The 17,891-nt window shown below is 39.7% G+C and overlaps 1 protein-coding gene across 2 annotated transcripts in view; it reads left to right on the top strand.

Moving 5' to 3' along the window:
• nf1a (neurofibromin 1a) overlaps positions 1 to 17,891 on the top strand; it is a gene marked incomplete at its 5' end in the record, with an annotated part of 121,227 nt that overhangs the window by 16,112 nt on the left and 87,224 nt on the right. The window contains 15 exon segments of one of the 2 annotated variants that reach the window (XM_025898425.1): positions 247 to 375; positions 492 to 566; positions 657 to 788; positions 1,021 to 1,158; positions 1,300 to 1,413; positions 2,258 to 2,337; positions 4,242 to 4,365; positions 4,522 to 4,768; positions 6,025 to 6,098; positions 6,236 to 6,319; positions 6,773 to 7,153; positions 11,418 to 11,557; positions 14,543 to 14,665; positions 15,066 to 15,149; positions 15,283 to 15,399. In XM_025898425.1, the coding sequence (XP_025754210.1) occupies positions 247 to 375; positions 492 to 566; positions 657 to 788; positions 1,021 to 1,158; positions 1,300 to 1,413; positions 2,258 to 2,337; positions 4,242 to 4,365; positions 4,522 to 4,768; positions 6,025 to 6,098; positions 6,236 to 6,319; positions 6,773 to 7,153; positions 11,418 to 11,557; positions 14,543 to 14,665; positions 15,066 to 15,149; positions 15,283 to 15,399 (2,042 nt within the window). 2 annotated transcript variants of the gene reach the window in all.

Raw genomic sequence — 17,891 nt, 5'->3', positions numbered from 1 at the left:
TTTCGTATTTTCACCTTTGTTGCGTTGCTGAGGACAGTTCCCTTTCTCAGTTCCAAGTCAGTTGGCCTTTCCTGTTTTTCAGTACAATCCTTAAACAATCATTATGCAAATCGGACTCTAAAGAACATCCAATGGCTTTGAAAGATATTACTTCATACGTTATTGTTATACATGTTATATGTGTAATGAAGTTTGTCTTTATAGAAATGTGCTTGTGAATGACATCTAGTGACCCTGTTTCATCAGGCTCTGCTGTTCAACCCAGCCAAACCCTTCTGGAGGGGAACAGGCAGTCAGAATGCTGATGTGGAGCTCATGATGGACTGCTTTGTGTCCTGTTTCCGTATTAATCCTCACAACAACCAGCACTTTAAGGTAGGCAGGAAAAAAGTTGTATTAATTTTCTTGTATGGCATGTTAACCTTTGTTTGAAGGTGCATGACATGAGAAGTTTCCTGTAAATCTCGGGGTACTTCCTCTTTGTCTTATAGGTCTGCCTGGCCTCCTCATCCCCTTCCACCTTTCACTTTGTCTTGGTCAACTCGTTACATAGAATAATCAACAATGTAAGTTTGCATTGCCTCATACATCAGTGGTCCTGCGATAGTTTGATGTGTTACTTGACTTGTCATCTCTTGTCCTGTGTTTTATTTCAGTCCCACCTGGACTGGTGGCCTAAGATTGATGCAGTATACTGCTACTCTGGAGAGCTTCGCTTCATGTTCTCAGACACTCTCAACCGTGTAACCCAAGGCACTGGCACACATGCCCCACTTCGCATGACTCCGGTGAGAAGGCAGATGGATATTCTAAACTGTTTTACTTATTTAAACAATCTTGTCTGAAGGTCAGAGAAAGCATGCCTCAACTAAACATTGCAAAAAACAGAAACTGTACTATTACAATAAAGAGTCAACTCTGTGTAATATAATTATACATGTATATAATTACACTTGGCTATTAGTTACTGCTATATTGTCTTTTCTCTCTCTCTGCCTCTCTCTCTGCTGCCTGCTACAGAGTCTAACATTTATTGGAAAGAAAACCACCAGCCTTAAGTTCAAAGAGAAAGCCACAGATTTGGACACTCGAAGTTACAAGTGCCTCCTCCTTGCTCTGGTTAAACTCATCCATGCTGACCCCAAACTCATGTTGCATGTGAGTCCCACTACATTTATGTTGGAATGTCAGCTAGAAACAACTGTTATTTTTTCTGTGTTTAAACTGGGACAAAAATATCTTTTGACTTCAATATTTTGTAAGTATGCTCATATTTTTGTTTGTGTCATTGTGTATCAGAATCCAGTGAAACAAACTCCAGAGATGCAGAGCAGCACAGCAGAGCTCATCACTGGCCTTGTGCAGCTGGTGCCACTAACCAACAGTACCCAGCTCTCGCAAGAAGCCATGGAGGTCAGAGTCCAATGCTCAATGCTTGGTGCACTTCCTACAGATATTTAAAATGAAAAGCCAGGAATAAAAGGGAAAAATCTTTCATCTATTCAAATGCTTTCAATTTTACACATGTGAGTGTTCACATGACTAATAACATCCAGCTATTAGCCAGTCGAGGCTGAGCAGGACTTTGCTATTCCTAATACCATTCAGCTGTCTCTCTCTAAAGTCTGTTGTCTTGCTGTTAGACAAACACCAACTTTATAGTTGTTGACTGTAGTTGGCCATGGTGCTCTTGTTCTGCTGTCGGGATTTGCTGAGCTGCAGAACAAGGACTCCAACTACAACTCTATTCAAAGACTGTAGAGGTGGAATCCATCTGTGGGAGCAAGAATTCACTAGAGACAACTGATTATTGCTGTTGTCTCCTATTTCCATTTAAGAAAGTATTTTATATGTTCTGTGGGAAACACAAACATATAAAACAGGAAAAAGCAATCAAAGAGGTAGTTTAACTTATATGATCACATAGTTTAACCTATTTCTTCAGCTTAAGGCTAAAGAACAATTTCAAAGATAATTTATGGCTTAATTTTATTCTGAAAGTTCTGACCCAAAGTGATGATGTATGTAGGAAAAGAAACACTGTTGAACCATGTGTGAAATAAATAAAGAAATGAGAAATGATATCTCTTGAGGTTTGTCTCAAATTGTACACCGTCTCATGGTCTATGGAATTGTGGTAAATATCTTATCTAAGTTATTATAATAGAGATAGGAACTGATCTTTTTATTTATTACTGTTAATCTGTACCTCTTCCTGGTTCTAAAATCTTCTTCCTCTTGCTCTTTTGATTTCCAGGCTCTGTTAGTTCTGCACCAACCAGAGAACATAGAGCTGTGGAATCCTGATGCCCCCATAGAGACATTTTGGGACATTAGGTACAACAGTCTTATCTTTCATGAAAAAGCTAGAGATCTTAAATTTGATCATTCCCATCAAGACTCAGCAATGTCCCAAAGGGTTGTGACTAATTTTCTTGCCTTTTTAATGAATTTGTTTTTATTTCATAACACAAACAATATTACATCCATGCGCTGAATATGTTTTAGAATATTTTTTTGACATTGAAGCCAGGAACTTCTTGAACATTATTATATCTAGTCTATGCTGGGGCATAGAATATAAAACAAAGTAGAGTCCCAATCAAAAGTTTAAGTTTAAAAAATATCATATTTTGCATGGTTGAATCTTAAAAAGGTTCCAAGTCGAACTTGAACATGCAACAAGAAGAAATGGGAGTGAGACAAAACATTTTTTTGAGCGTGCAATTTATTGAAAACAACACTTAAACTGAAACAGCTGATCAAAAGTTTAAACAGCTGATCAAAAGTTGTGCAAAAATTGGAAAATGTGGATTCATTGTCATCTTCTGTCAGGTAGTCACACTGTCATGAGCTTCTGATGGCAAAGGCAAAAAAGCTTTCCCTTTTTGAACATGGTCAGGTTGTTGAACTGCATAAGCAGGGTCTCTCGCAACACACCATCGCTGCTGAGGTGGGATGCAGCAAGACAGTAATTTGGAATTTCTTAAATGATCCTGATGGTTATGGAACAAAAAACTGAAACCTCCCAAAATTTCACCACCACTGAGCGAGAGGATCCAATTGGCTGTCTGTCAAGACACTGGACAATCCTCGACCCAAATTAAGGCTGTTACTGGTGCTGAAGGCAGCCCCATAATAATCAGATGGCATCTGAGACTGAAGCTTCAAAAACAAAAAACGCCTTCAAAGGCCTCGTCTCCTTGAATATATGGGACATTGAAAGGTGGAAGAAAGTTTTATTCTCCGATGTGAAAATTTTTTACCTCGATGGTCATGATGGTTTCCAACGTTACTGGCATGACAAGCAGATCCCACCTGAGATGTTTTCTACGCACCACAGTGGAGGGGGCAGCAAAAGGAGGTGCAGGGTCGTCAAATGGCCGCTGGCTATGTCCAGATGCTGCAGAGAGCATCCCTTATGACTGAGGGCCTTGGTCTGTGTCGTAGCAACTGGGTTTTTCAACAGGACAATGCTACAGTGTACACAATGCCCGCAGGACAAGGGACTTCTTCCTGGAGACTACCATCACTCTTTTGGACCATCCTGCATTTTCCCCCAATCTACAATTCAACTGAGAACCTTTAGGAATGGATGGCAAGGGAAGTTTACAAAAATGGACAACAGTTCCAGACAGTAGATGCCCTTTGTACACCCGTCTTCACCACTTGGAGAAATGTTCCCACCTACCTCATGTAAATGTTTGCATCAAGCATTCCCGCAATGAAATTTGAAGTGATCAACAATAACGGTGGAACTACTCATTACAAATGAGTAAAAAATGCTTTGTCTTACTCCCATTTCTTCTTGTTGGATTTTGAAGCTCTACTTGGAATCTTGTTAAAATCCAACCATGCAACAAATTATTTTTTGCTGTTTTTCAAGTGGTCTAAAACTGGTGAATTAAGTCAGGACAGCTGAACTGAAAATATTACAGGTAATGAGATATGATGATGATGATCTGTCACACTATGACCCTAAATGCATCAAGTTGCTTCCATGTGATTGGATGATTAGATATTTGTGCTAATAAGCAGTTTAACAGGTATAACTAATAAATTGAGTGTACATAAGTAGGTATATGAAGTCGACAGTTTCAGATACTGTTAATGGAAGTAAAGGAAAAATGTGCATTTCTGAAAGGTGCTTTTATGTTGTTACAGTGTAAAAGAAGCCGCACATACTCAGTTGATGTTATAAACATTGAAATTTACAGGACCGCTTATGTTTTTCTTTTCAGTTCACAGGTGCTCTTCCTAATTTGCCGCAAACTCATCGGTCAGCTAATTGTTAATGGGACAGAGGTTCTGAAATGGCTGAGGGAGATCCTCATCTGCAGGAACAAGTTCTTGCTCAAAAACAAGGTGCAGCCCCATTTATTTACGCACATTACTCTGGTATATGCCCCAGTGACCAGTCTAGTCCTTGGGAGATATGTTTCATTGGCTTAGAACCAGGAAGGGTGATGATTTGATGTCCCACAAGGTGGGTATAAGCAAGATGTTACTTGCTATTTTCAGGAGTGTGCCACCATGGGTGGTGGCATCCCCATCTGTCGGCAGGCACAGACAAAGCTAGAGGTGTGCCTCTACATGTTCTTGTGGAGCCCAGACACCGAAGCTGTTCTGGTGGCCATGTCTTGTTTTCGCCACCTGTGTGAGGAAGCTGATATCCGCAGTGCTGCTGACGAGGTGCCCGTTCAGACAATCTTGCCCAACTATGTGACTTTCAGTGAACTGGCATCTGTCAGCAACATGATGGGAACAGGTAAGTACGTTACCTGTACCTTAGCTAGAAGTAATCCTCCAGTTTGGCTCCATGCCATCTCATGAATCTTTTGATATGAATAAATTGTAAACGATTTTGCTTTGACGCACAAAACAAATAAAAAAATAAACAGAAAACAAGTTTTCATGCATGCTCAATCATCCAGGTAAGGAAATGCCAAAAAGTTGATTCTGTTTATCTGGACGTAGTGTTTTCAGTGGGAGAAACGTTTTGTCACTCATTCAAGTGACTTCTTCAGTTTCAGTTGACTGCAGGTTTTCCCAACCTTATAAACGGTACATTTGCATAATGACCAAAACTATCACCACTGATGTATTTGTTATGAGTCACAAATACCAGCAAAATACGAAGTGTGTCCTCAGCAGCCAGTGTGTGTCAGACAACTCACTCAAGCAGAGAAAAGCATCCAAACAGTATTCACATAAATATTAAACCAAAAGTTTCATATTTAGAATCCTCATTTGAATTTGAGTTCAGTTCTTATGTAATTTGGCATACCTTTTTAGACCTACCACTTCTATCCTCCACTTGTTAAGTTTCTTTAAATTTTTGTAAGAACAATCTGCACACCATTCTAATTTTTAATCTCTGTGAGAATCAGCTTTGTCATGTGAAAATTCTATTTTTGTAGCTAGAAAACTGTGTTATCTTTGCTATTTTGAATGAAGAACAAATTGTGTTTTATGACAGGCTGCAAGTAGTTAGTAAAGTACCTAAAGATAATAGAAAAATGTTTTTTGCTAAGTTGTCTGCTGAGTTATGTGGCTTTTTTTTAATCCTTGATTGTTCTATGAGTCAGTGTTATATGGCTTAACAAACAAAAATAAAACGACAAAAGAAAAGCATTCCAGTGAAAACACTCAGATATAAGTGGACTGAAATCAGTAAAAAAGCAGTCAGTGTCTAAAAAAAAGTCATTGAAAGACCTTACAAAATCCTGGAGAACTATTGCTGAAGACCACTTAAAAGAACCCTCTTATTTCTTGGAAGTAAAATATCAAGAAATGAGAGTGATGCAAGACTCTTGCACAGTACTTTATCTCAACATGACATCATTCATCAAAAACTAAGCCAAAATGCAAAAGCAGGGTGTAAACAGTAGGTACACACCATGATTTAGTAGTCTGTAGATCCTGCTTTACCAGCAATATCTAGATGTCATTGTTTTCTGTTTATATGTCTGTAGCTCCCAAAATCGAAGTCTTTCCATGAAGGCTTTATTCTTAATTCCACAGGCCGCTCCACCTTGCAGAAGAGGGTGATGGCTTTGTTGAGGAGGATAGAGCATCCTACACCAGGAAATATTGAAGTAACATTCAATTTACATTCATTTTCAGGGCTACTGATGTGCTTTTTGTTATTTTTGCAATCACCCTTCCCTGGTGACTTTTGGTTAATTTATACAATATCTTCAGATCTCAAATTTACAATTTGTTAATGTTGTAGGCTTGGGAGGACACATACGCTAAATGGGACCAGGCCACCAAACAGATTCTCAACTTTCCCAAAAACAAGGCAGATGATGGACAGGTAAGCATAGGGAAATGTGAAGTTATTGTCTCTATGTATCACATCTTTGCTGGGAGTGCCAGACCTGTTTTTACCTGAAAGCACAAAATACTAAGATAAAATATAAGAGCACTGATAGTGAGGCAGTAGCAGAGGCCACCAGTTTTTGGATTATTTACCAGCTCTGAAATCTACCTGATTGCGAGTCCAATATTGTATTATATTCTGTAATCTTTACAAGCTTATTTATTTTGGAAACTGAATTATAACCCTAAACATTATAATCATTAAAACAGTCTCAAAGAATTCTGATAAGTCAAATTAAGATTTGTTTGTCTGTTTGTTGCTATTGATGTGAATTTTTGTTTTGAGACAATGCAATGTGAACAGAGATATTACTGAATGCAGACTTGCAACAAATAGCTTACCTGGTGTTGTGCCACTGGGCCTCAGTGTCTTTGTATCCCCCTGCAGCAGGAGTGGATCAACATGACAGGATTTCTGTGTGCTCTGGGCGGTGTGTGCCTCCAGCAACGCAGCACCCCTGGCCCACCCACATACAGTCCACCTATGGGTTCCATGACTGAGCGTAAACACTCCATGATCTCTATGGGCCCTTGTGAGGTGTCCAACCTCATGACCTCCTCTTGCTCTTCGGCCTCGAGTGAGACACCTGTGAGCCGCTTCCTGGACCGGCTGCTGGCTCTGCTGGTTTGTGGCCACGACAGAGTGGGCCTCCATGTTCGCACCAATGTTAAGGATCTCCTTGGATTGGAGCTCAGTCCAGCTCTCTATCCCATGCTGTTCAACAAGCTCAAGAACAGCATTGGCAAGTTCTTTGACACTCAGGGACCGGTGAGTTTGTATTAAAGAGAAATAAATGTTAAAAATTAGCCATTTTCTTAGGAAGTAAAAATGTGTCCAATAGTGGAGAAAATTTAGAAATTTCGTTGTATAATAGGCCCTTGTTTTAATAGCAGTCTTTTTTTGAATGAGCTTTGGAAAGCCTCCTGTATAACCTCATCCAAATTTCAAAAATCTTTATGCCATTCAGTGACACAAGAGTGACGTAGCATAATTTGTTATTCAGAAACTTCTTTTTTCAATTTCAGGATAGAAGCAGTAAAAGCCTATGAAGTAGAGTTGTGCATAAAGTTTTAAAAGTAAAATAACTACAGATACAGCCACTTAAAACTGCCGCCTCATCAGTGACAGCACCACGATGAATGCCTGTTGGAATCCTGACCGATTGCTGGCTAATGGGTGGCTGCAATGATACCCGCTGCCGTGGATGATGTAACTTTGAGTAGTAACGCTCCTAAGTGTCATGTAGGAAAGGCAGTAGTAATATGTTGGGTGGAGGTGCATTTATTTACAGGCTTGGTACACTATAATTTTATCCCTTTTAAATTTGTTCAGTGATTCTATAATTATGAAAGAATCATAATGTTTAAGCCTTGCTATTAAATATGTATATTAAATTGTTTGCAGCCAAAAAATTACAGGTTGTGCACAAACAGGTCAGACAGAAAGTTATGCTTGAATTCTGTGGTTATTGCTGACTTGTGTTTCTGAACATGAAAGTGTAAAATTATTATTGTAGGGTCTTGTATGTGTTGTTATATAAACTACAAAAATGAAATTTAACCACATTCCGATTGTGCAACAATATGTATATGTGTGTTTCAGCCAGAAATATGTGGATGATTAATAAGGTCAGTAAAACGCTGCTGTAGGAGTGAACCACAAAGCTCTGGCACTGTGCATAAAACCATTGGTAATTCTCACCATTTACACTTTCCAAATAAATTACGTCATAGCGGTAACGATCACAGTCCTGCCTGCTTACTCAAGGTGTCTGCCACTAATCTTAGTATATCACCTTTGCGATTTGCAATATAATACTCTGGTTGAAAAATTTTACGCTGTGAAAGGGACACTCCAAATCCAACAACTGATATATGTCCTGCAAAGTATCCAACCTGTAGTATTTATGCAGGTTAGGATCTTTGAGGAAGCTTGTGTGCAAGAATATTATTATTTAGTCATAGGTGGTAAATCTCCATGTGCTAACAGGTCGGAAAGAATCACGTTATTAGCATTCAACCTGGTCTTAATGAGCGACTATACAAACAAAAAAATGTAAGAATTTGAAGAAATTTAAAGAATAAATCCAAATATTTAGTTGCAATCTAACACGGAAAAATGAAGAACATACTTATAATTCAAACAGAGTTCTGAAGAAGTATCAGCCCAGTAAATAATAGGCTAAATGATAAATGAAGCTATATCTCAGAAATAACTTTCACATCTGGTTTGGGATCTTTGAGGAAGCTTGTGTGCAAGAATATTATTTTTCTGTATTCAATTTTCCTTTAAATTTTAACTATTTTATTAGATTAGCTTGAATTGGATGAATGAAAAACTGTTAACTGAAAATATTTTGGGGGATTTTGTAGTATGAAATGTCTGAATGGTGAAAATGACTGAAGTTTTATCCATGTCTTTTACATTTTAATGGGTGAAGAGGTTTACAGCGAAAGCTATCAAAAGAATGTAAAATTCCATTAAATTCAGTTTTATAACATGAAATCAAAACACTTGCCTCAATGCGCTTTATATTATAAAAGCACATATAACTGAGTGAAAGGCACGTGTTTATAGTGGAAAGTATATGTCCCAAGGAAATGAAGGGAGACTCTCAGCAGCTGACTTTCAGCTGACAGTTGGCTGTCGGCTGATCTCTGGCTGAAAGCAGCAGTTTTGAGTGGCTGTATCTGTAATTTGCAGAAAAATGTTCTTCATCAGTCTTAAATAGTAAAGCGCTATACAAATGCAGGCCATTTACCATTTAAATGGATTAATATTAGTTTTTAATAATATATATTAATTAGGGCTGGGTATTGTCACTGATTTCTAGAATCGATTCCGATTCACAAGGTCCCGAATCGATTCGATCCACAATTTGATTCGATTCAATTTGAATCGGGGAAATTTTGCCTCAGACAGTCAGAAATATTATAATTCTGATAACGTATCAGTACATTTCCATATTTTTATATCTATAAAAAGAAAGCTGACATTTGCGAGACTTTATCAAAAGTGTAAGCATCACAGCAGATGCCTTTGTGTCAAAGTAACTGAGTATAAAAGACAGAAAAACATGAAGGCGATTATCCTGACCTGGGATTTCATAGCAGATGACCTTAGAAATATTCTGCAGTAGATCAAAAACGAAAGAAAACCATTAATCAACATATGAACATTACCTGATGCTGCTGAAGTGAAGCAGAGCAAAGTTACAGAGGTTTTATTAGAGCCACAGCTAAGCATTTTGCAATTTTGCATAACTTTAAAAAGTTTAAATTTGTTCAGTAGCCTATTGAAAGGCAGAAATGAAATCCTTTTCATAAAAGGGAAAAAAAAAACAGCGGCCGACAGCGCTGTAAACAACTGTAGACTTGTGCATAATAAGCAAGCGAATGATGCAGAAAACAGAGATTTTTAGAAGGGAAACTGTTCTTGAAGTACGCTGAGAGAGGGAGAGAGAGCTGTGCATGAAGTGTGATTTTTATCGTGGTGGAAGCAAAACAGCAAAAGTAAGAGGGAATTCATGACGATGTTTAGGTGAAGCGAAACATGAAGCGTAGTTTGGATCTTCTTTTGCTGCTGGTTCAGTCAATATTGTTTAAAGAGAGATAAAACCTGCAGCTTCTGAATTTAGCGTAAAAAGGGCGTAAACACAAAGCGCGGACCCACCGAAACATCCGAATCAGTGAGCTGTCGGCTTTCAGCCCTGACCGTGTCCGTGCCGTCGGGTGAGAAAGGCGACATCTCACTGATTCTGATCTGTTGGCGGGTCCGCGCTTTGTGTTTACATCTTAGTGCAGAATCTGTGTACCTGTTGTCATTTACTATTTTAGCTGTTTGGTGGTTGTTGAAATTTTGTGAGGTTTAACCTGAGATTCTGGCATTTCGGGCAAAATAGATTTATATTTAAAAATCGATTCAGGATTTTAATGAATCGATATCACGTTATCCAAGCTAGAATAGATTTTAATCGATAAATTGATAATTGATAAAGCCCACCCCTAATATTAAAATATTTAAAAGAATCATCATGACCATGCTTGAGTAGAGTTTAACATGGTTAATGGTCAATAACGCTGGAGTTTTTACATAACAGCTGTTTAAATGTTGTAAATTTAGACGAATTCATAGATGGTAAACTAAAAGTGCTGCTGAGCCTACACCTGGTCAGCTGCCATCCCCTCTCCATCATCATCTCAGCTTTGCCTTCTAAAGTAATAGATGAGTTATTAACTTTCAGAACTCCATCTTCATGTTGGCCAAGGTGGTTAACCAAAGGAAACTCATCTGTTATGATGAGAAATCATCAAAGCTCATTTACTTGCTAATGAAAGCAAGGTAGAGGTGAGCTTGTTGCAAATGACAACTGATGCAGTGTCAGCATAGGACTAGGCTCATCACCCCTCCTGACATAAGAGTGGTGACTGTAGCTCAGGAGGTAGAGTATTAGAAGGTTGGTGGTTTGATATTTGGCAGCTCTAGTCTCCAGTGTGCATGCTTAAGTATCCTTGGGCATGATATTAAACCATGGAAAACCAAGTTCATCAGATTATGAATGTATGTAAATGTTAGCTAGAAAGCACTTAGGTGTATAAGAAAGTGCTTGAATGAATGGATGAAAGAGGCATGTTGTATAAAGCACTTTGAGTGCTCAAGTAGAGTAGAAAAGCGCTACATAAGAACCAGTCCATTTACCACTTACCCTGAACTTTGGTTGGTACTGGCCTGCTTTGGTAGCTTTTGTTAGGGCATGCAGAATGCACCCCCGTTCATACGAATCAGAGAATTTCATAAAATCACAAAATTTTCTTCTGGCAGGCATTTAAAAACAAATCTGGGCCTGCATTAAATTGTCAGATTTTTTTTTTTTTAAACAATTCTTTGTTTCGGTGCGTCACACTGCAGCTTTGATAAAATTCAGTTCTTTATCAAAAGTCACCAAGTATGTTTGTTGTTTTGGGCTTTTTTTTTAACACTGTGTACAGTAACAATGTTACTGACATTTACTTTATGGCTTTCCTTTTTTCAGGTTCCCATCAATGACACTAACACACAGTTTGTGGAGCAGACCATAGCCATCATGAAGAACCTGTTAGATAACCACTCAGAGGGCAGCTCTGAACACCTGGGACAAGCCAGCATTGAGACCATGATGCTGAACTTAGTAAGGTAATTACAGCAAAATATGAAATTAAAACATTGTACAGTGATGGAAATTACAAAGCATGAAACACCACAACAAACTAAATCTTAATTGATGTTTTTTTTGGGATTAAAAATGTCAAAACAAATGTCAGAACATCTGAACATAGTTGTTCCTTTTAGCCGAATAACTTCTAGTAGAGTAATTTCTTCATCATTTGGCAGAATGGTCCAGCTTTCTCTCATGGATCATTCAATCTCAAATTGGCATGTAGAACATTTTCTGCTTAACCATCTCCACTTTTCATTAAAAGAATATTGACAAAAGTTTGAACATATCTAATGGAGGTGGGAATCACCAGACACCCCACAATATGATATGATCACAATACTTAACTCGCGATATGATATATTCTGATTTATCACATTTTTCTACTGCAGATTCTGCCCATAAAGGTAAACTTTATCAATATTCATTTTATCTAATAGCACAGTCCTCAGGCTTCTTCAGTCTCCAGTAACTGAACAAGTCACTTGCATGAGTGATGAAACCTTTCTCCCACTGAAAACGCTACGTCAAGATGAAAAGAATCAACTTTTGGAGAGAGAGCTGTTTGAATAATTGCCTAATGTGTTATAAGTAGTGATTTATCAGAGATGTACAGAGCAGAAGGGTTTAAAACAAAAACAAAAAATATAGCTGTTTTACGCCAGACAATTTACTTTTTTTCTTTCTTTTTTTTTTGCCTGTCCCGTTTGGCTCTTTTGCCATCAGAATTATTGTCTAAAGGCGAAGAAAGATGCCCAACGGATTTACTTTACCAAATGGACCATCCCAGCCTTGCCATAATGGTCTATTTGATTCACCTTTTATTGTTTATTTTATTTTATTTTCACTTGCTAAATATGGGACAGACTTGACTGGGGAAAAGAAAGGGGAGAAAGAAAGAGGGAAAGAAAAACAGCAGGGAAGAGGGACGGGGATAAAGAGAAAAAAACAAAACCCAACAAAATAAGCAGACAAAAAATACATATATCAATCACCTGGATCACCTGTTGAGAAAGAAAAAAGAGAAAACAAGCAGAAGAAAAAAAAAAAGAGCAACATAATAAACAACATCACGATGATCTATGGGAATATAACAGTAAATACTAAATATTAAACATTATTGTGCAGCACGTAAGATCGACAGCGCTCAGTGTGCTTTGAGGTAGGAGCCAAAAAGGGTGTAGTTTGTGTGTGTGAGCACCCGTGTGTACACCTGTGAGCATGAACGCGCTTGTATTTATAAGGTTCCTTCATGTAACGATCTGCTAGAGGGTGTGGGGAGCCACAGCCTCGTCCTCCAGGGCATGAAGCAGGTATGGAGGAGATCAAGACTCCAGATATCCAGAGCCCCTCAGAACACAAGAGACCAAGGAAGACCAACAGAGGGGCAGCCGCGCCACTATCCCAGAAAGAGCTGAGGAGAGCCCCAGATGAGGGGTCACTCAGCAGCCGCGGAGCAGAAGCCGGGGGGTTGCAGTGACGTGCCCGTGAGCTCCGTCGGCAGCCAGCTGTGCCAGAGTGACCGAGCCCCAGGCCGAGAGACTGAGGGCACCCCACCCCCGAAGTGGCCCGAGCGAGCCCCAGGCTCCAGGCCCCGACAAGCAGCCACCAAGGAGTGAGCCGGTGTGTACCTGGACGCCCATCCCTGGACACAAAGAACCACCAACGCACCGATGTCTGAGGGCCTCTGCCACTGGCAGGGGAAGTGGTGGGGGGAGATAGACCTCCATACCTTGGAGGGCCTGAGATGTCCCCAGAGAGGTGGCGTCTGATACCCAACCTGACATATAGACACAGACATACAGGCACACACAGATACAAACATCCATTCCCACCCTCATGCTCTCATATGCAATTACTCAACACTCACCCAACGTGGAGACAGACATAAATAGACACTGTACACACAATCACACTCCCCAAGCGTACTCTATACCCCAGGTCTAGGTACCCTTGCCCCTGGAGGGGGAAACTGCACCCAGACCCAGGTAGTGTTACCCTTTTCCCTGGGGTGGAGAGAAGCAGACTACCCCGACTCGGCAGCAGCAGGGAGGCCCCACAATCCAGACTCCTACGCCAGACAATTTACTGCATTTTAAAATTATGCAATCCATACATTATTAGTAAAACTACTGTTTTGTGCCCCTCTCCTACAGAAGCTTTTTACTGACCCTATTAATCACCCCAAATGTTTAGAACAAAGTGCCACAAATTTCTGGCAGAAATACACAGGAACCTACTTTCTGTTACACATTTTGAGTGCTCTATGACGGCTTGTTTAAATTGCATTAATTGCTGGGTATTGCACAATCCAGCAAGTGCTTAATTCACATTTCAGTTTTGATTTTGATCATAGAGAGCAAGCATCACTGTCTGTCTTCTGTCTTGCGTGTTTGGTATGTACAACCTCTATTTTATTTGGTGCAAGCAAACATCTGTATCGGTGTTTTATAGAAAGGCTTAAAGGTATGGTTCTGTTAAAAGTATTTAAAAGGTAAATGAATGCATCGCCACACTCCTCCCTCTGCTGGATATGCAAGACATTAGGACTGGTTTTCCTAAATGCTGCTTATGGATATTCCTGCTCATGGTTTCATGGTCCATGTCACAGGCAAGGTATATCATTACTGCTGAGAATCAGGCATGCACCATCGTCCTATTAGGGACCAGGCGGCCATTTTAAGTGACTGTATATACTGTGAGTGGCGAGTAAGACTAGAAGGAAAAACTATATAAATCCAGTACATTTAACCCTTTAGGTTTTTCCATCAGAGTATGTCGACTTTATCAATAGGCGCTGTTTTAAACAGGATCAAATGTTTGCTTATCCAAATGTGTTTAAAAAGTGAATAATGTCAGTGAGAGAGATTTGTTTTTTGTCTCTGAAACGTTTCGAAACTGTAATGAAAATCATTGTTAGTGAATATGCTCTGAGCTGTACAGAACTGTGCTCTATCCCTTAGGTATGTGCGTATTCTGGGTAATGTAGTCCATGCAATCCAGATCAAAACCAAGCTGTGCCAGCTGGTTGAGGTGATGATGGAGAGACGAGATGACCTGTCCTTCTGCCAGGAGATGAAGTTCAGGTCAGTAGAACCAGCTATTCAATTAAAAGTTGGATGGGGGGTTGAAGCTTTTCCCAGCTGTCACAGGGCAAAAGGCAGGGTACACTGGACAGGTCGCCAGGTATCACTGAGAGACAGACGACCATTGACGCTTACATTGACACGTTTGGCACATTTAGACTTGCAAATTAACATAATCCTTTGAATATCTTCGGACTGTTTGGGGAAGCTAGACTACCCAGAGAGAAGATGCAGACTTCACACAGAAAGGTCTCAGGTGGCCAATGGGTTTGAAACGAGCACCCTTCATCACCAAGCTGCGATGCAGTAGTGCAGCCCTCTGCCCCTCCGCTTGTTATTTACATAGAAATGTATTGCCCCTTTGGACATAATGGAATTTTTCACTCATGGTGTTTTGTAGGAACAAGATGGTGGAATACCTGACAGACTGGGTAATGGGAACCTCCAACCAAGCTGCTGATGATGACATCAAGTGCCTGACAAGGTGCATCTCTGTTAAATATATGCTATAAACCATTGTATTGTCAGGAAATGATGAACTCCCTTCTCATTTTTTTTCATATTTGTCTGTTTGTCTGTTTGTGTGCATGCATGCATGTGTAATATGCGATACTAAGGGACCTGGACCAAGCCAGTATGGAGGCTGTAGTATCACTGTTAGCTGGTCTTCCTTTGCAGCCAGAGGAGGGAGATGGAGTAGAGCTGATGGAGGCCAAATCTCAGCTCTTCTTGAAGTAAGAACACATCAGCATTTTACCTTTTCTGTGGCATAAAAGACAGTACTTGATCATTATTTTATCTTAACAGTAGTTCACAATCATAACTTTTCAGAAATGTTATGTTTGAATGCTGATGCTCTCACAGCCACAAGTACTATGTACAGCCTCGCTCTGCAATAAGTGCAATGCATCATGGCCAAAGACACAGGAAGAGGAAATTGATTAGGGGCAATCTTTAAGGATGTGAGATGGTATTTTAGAGATGAAGAGAGTGTCAGACAGGATCGTAAAGTTTGAAGCTAGAAATTAAAGATGTTCTGTTGAATGCTGTCAGTTCATATGCCCCAGAAATTGTATGTCAGTTACAAGGCAAGGGAAACTCTGGAGTGTTTCCTGTGTTAAGGAGAGAAATGTGGAATAGTAGATGGTATTGGTCTTTGCAAAAAATTCTGGAAATGGCTGTTCTGAAAATGTATATCGGGAAGAGGGAGAAATATAGAGTAATGTATAAGAGTGAAGGAAGGTGCACACAGGTGGACTACATCTTATGCAGAAGACACAATCTGCAGTGATGGACTACATGCTTGTGTCAGGAGAGAATGTAGCTATGTAGCATCCTCTGTAGGATGGATTTGGAAATCAAGAACAGCAAACAGGTGGAGGCAGACGCAAGGAATAAGAGGTGTAAGTTGAAGAAGGAAGAATGTTGCACAGTGTCGAATGATTAGTAATTGGATGACAGGAAAGAGTTACCCGATAACTGTTAAAGTACACTTGGAGCAGTGAGGGAAAATTGCATCTTCTGGAAAGACGACAAGGATACTTACATGATAGTGACCGAGCAAAAAAAGTGCAATAGTTGTGGAGATGAAGAAGGTAGACAAAAGTACTGATAGGCTAGGCTTATTACAAAAAAGAAAGGAGGCAGTGTTATAGTGAGTTGTATGTGAGGCTGGACACTCATTGGAAGGAGAAAAGGACTTGTATCAGTTGGTTAGGCAAAGAGATTGAGCGGGAAATGATGTACACCCTGTTAAGGTGATTAGAGATTGAGATGGAAATGTACTAACAAATGAAGAGAGTGCACTGAGAAGGTGAGAGAAATAATTTATGAATGGAAAAATGAGACCGATCAGGACAGATGGCGTACAGTCATATAATTAAGAAGTGCAGGGGATTCACTGTGTCTTTAGGGATTCGCTAGCTTAGTTAAGCTTGTAGCTGACTAGCTACCAGTATGGCCCTTTTTCACCATTCCCTCCTGTACCCTTGGTACTCAGTGTGTAAGATATTTAGCTACTCCTCAGCCTTTAGTAATGATGATACCTGTAAGAAATTTAGGCTGTATACTGCTTTGGAAGCTAGGCTCAATGCACAAGTACTCTCGCTGGCATGCTTGCTGTTATTATGCAGCACAAGCAATAGAAAACAATGGGTTTCAGAGTGTAGCGCTGAGTATGCCGTTTCCTATGTGATAGAGGCCTTAAGCACTCGAAGCAGCTGTAAAAACAGGCTGATGCGTGACTGTGAGGAGGATGCATAGTCCCAAACCGAAGACCCCATTACACCACCAACCAATTTATGTCTCAGAGGTCACTAAATTAAAAAGCGTTACAGTCAGAAACCAGAAACCTGGTTACAGCATGATGTTTATGTTAGTTTAAATGAGTCAGCACCCCTGAGTAATCCTAACTGTCTCTGAGGTCTATAGGCAATTCATTGAACTTGATGACTTGGTTTGTTCTCTGACATACACTGTCAAATATGGGATCTTATATAATCAGGTGTGTGTCTTTCCATATTATGTCCAGTCAATGAAATTTGTCAGTAGAAACATCTGACAAATGATTACTTTGTCAATTTGGATTTTTGTTTGTTTTAGTTTTAGGGATCTTTATAAGGCTAATTATCAACCTCTGTTATGAGGAAAAGTCACATCTATCAAGATGTGTATAGTTCCTTCTTTATCCGTTTTAAAATCTTTCTTTTCCAACCTTAATTGCCAACTTCATATCTTGACATATCATATCGCCCATTGATATCTTCATATCAATGGGCGATATGTCACTTCCAAACTTCATATATTATTGCTGGGCATCAAATATTGGAACATTGTTGTTAGCCCCAGTTGGATGGTGTTGGAAGGAGCTTTACTTGAACACATGTCTCCTTCAGCTTTTCTAGGCTCTAGACTACCTTTCATACAGCCAGTCTCAATCTATCCAATGTATTATTCAATCCAGATGTTCTTGATAAAGTTAAAATTTAGAATCAATTTATATCACCGCTTATGGCCACAGCATGGTGGCGGTATCGGTGTAACACGCTGAGGAACGAAGGGCGAAGCATGCTGGTACAGGAAGGAGCAGTTGAAGACTAGGGGGGCTTTGTTGTTGTGATGGACAAGATGGTATGGAATGTACCAGGGTTCAGTTGAACCATTCAGCTCCTCTGGAGTCAACTTCACCACATAGCTGGACTTCTTCAGTTTTTTGACCTCCTGGTTG

Source organism: Oreochromis niloticus, linkage group LG14 (assembly GCF_001858045.2).
Source record: "Oreochromis niloticus isolate F11D_XX linkage group LG14, O_niloticus_UMD_NMBU, whole genome shotgun sequence".
NCBI lineage: Eukaryota > Metazoa > Chordata > Actinopteri > Cichliformes > Cichlidae > Oreochromis > Oreochromis niloticus.
This window is presented reverse-complemented; position numbering and strand designations above follow the sequence as displayed.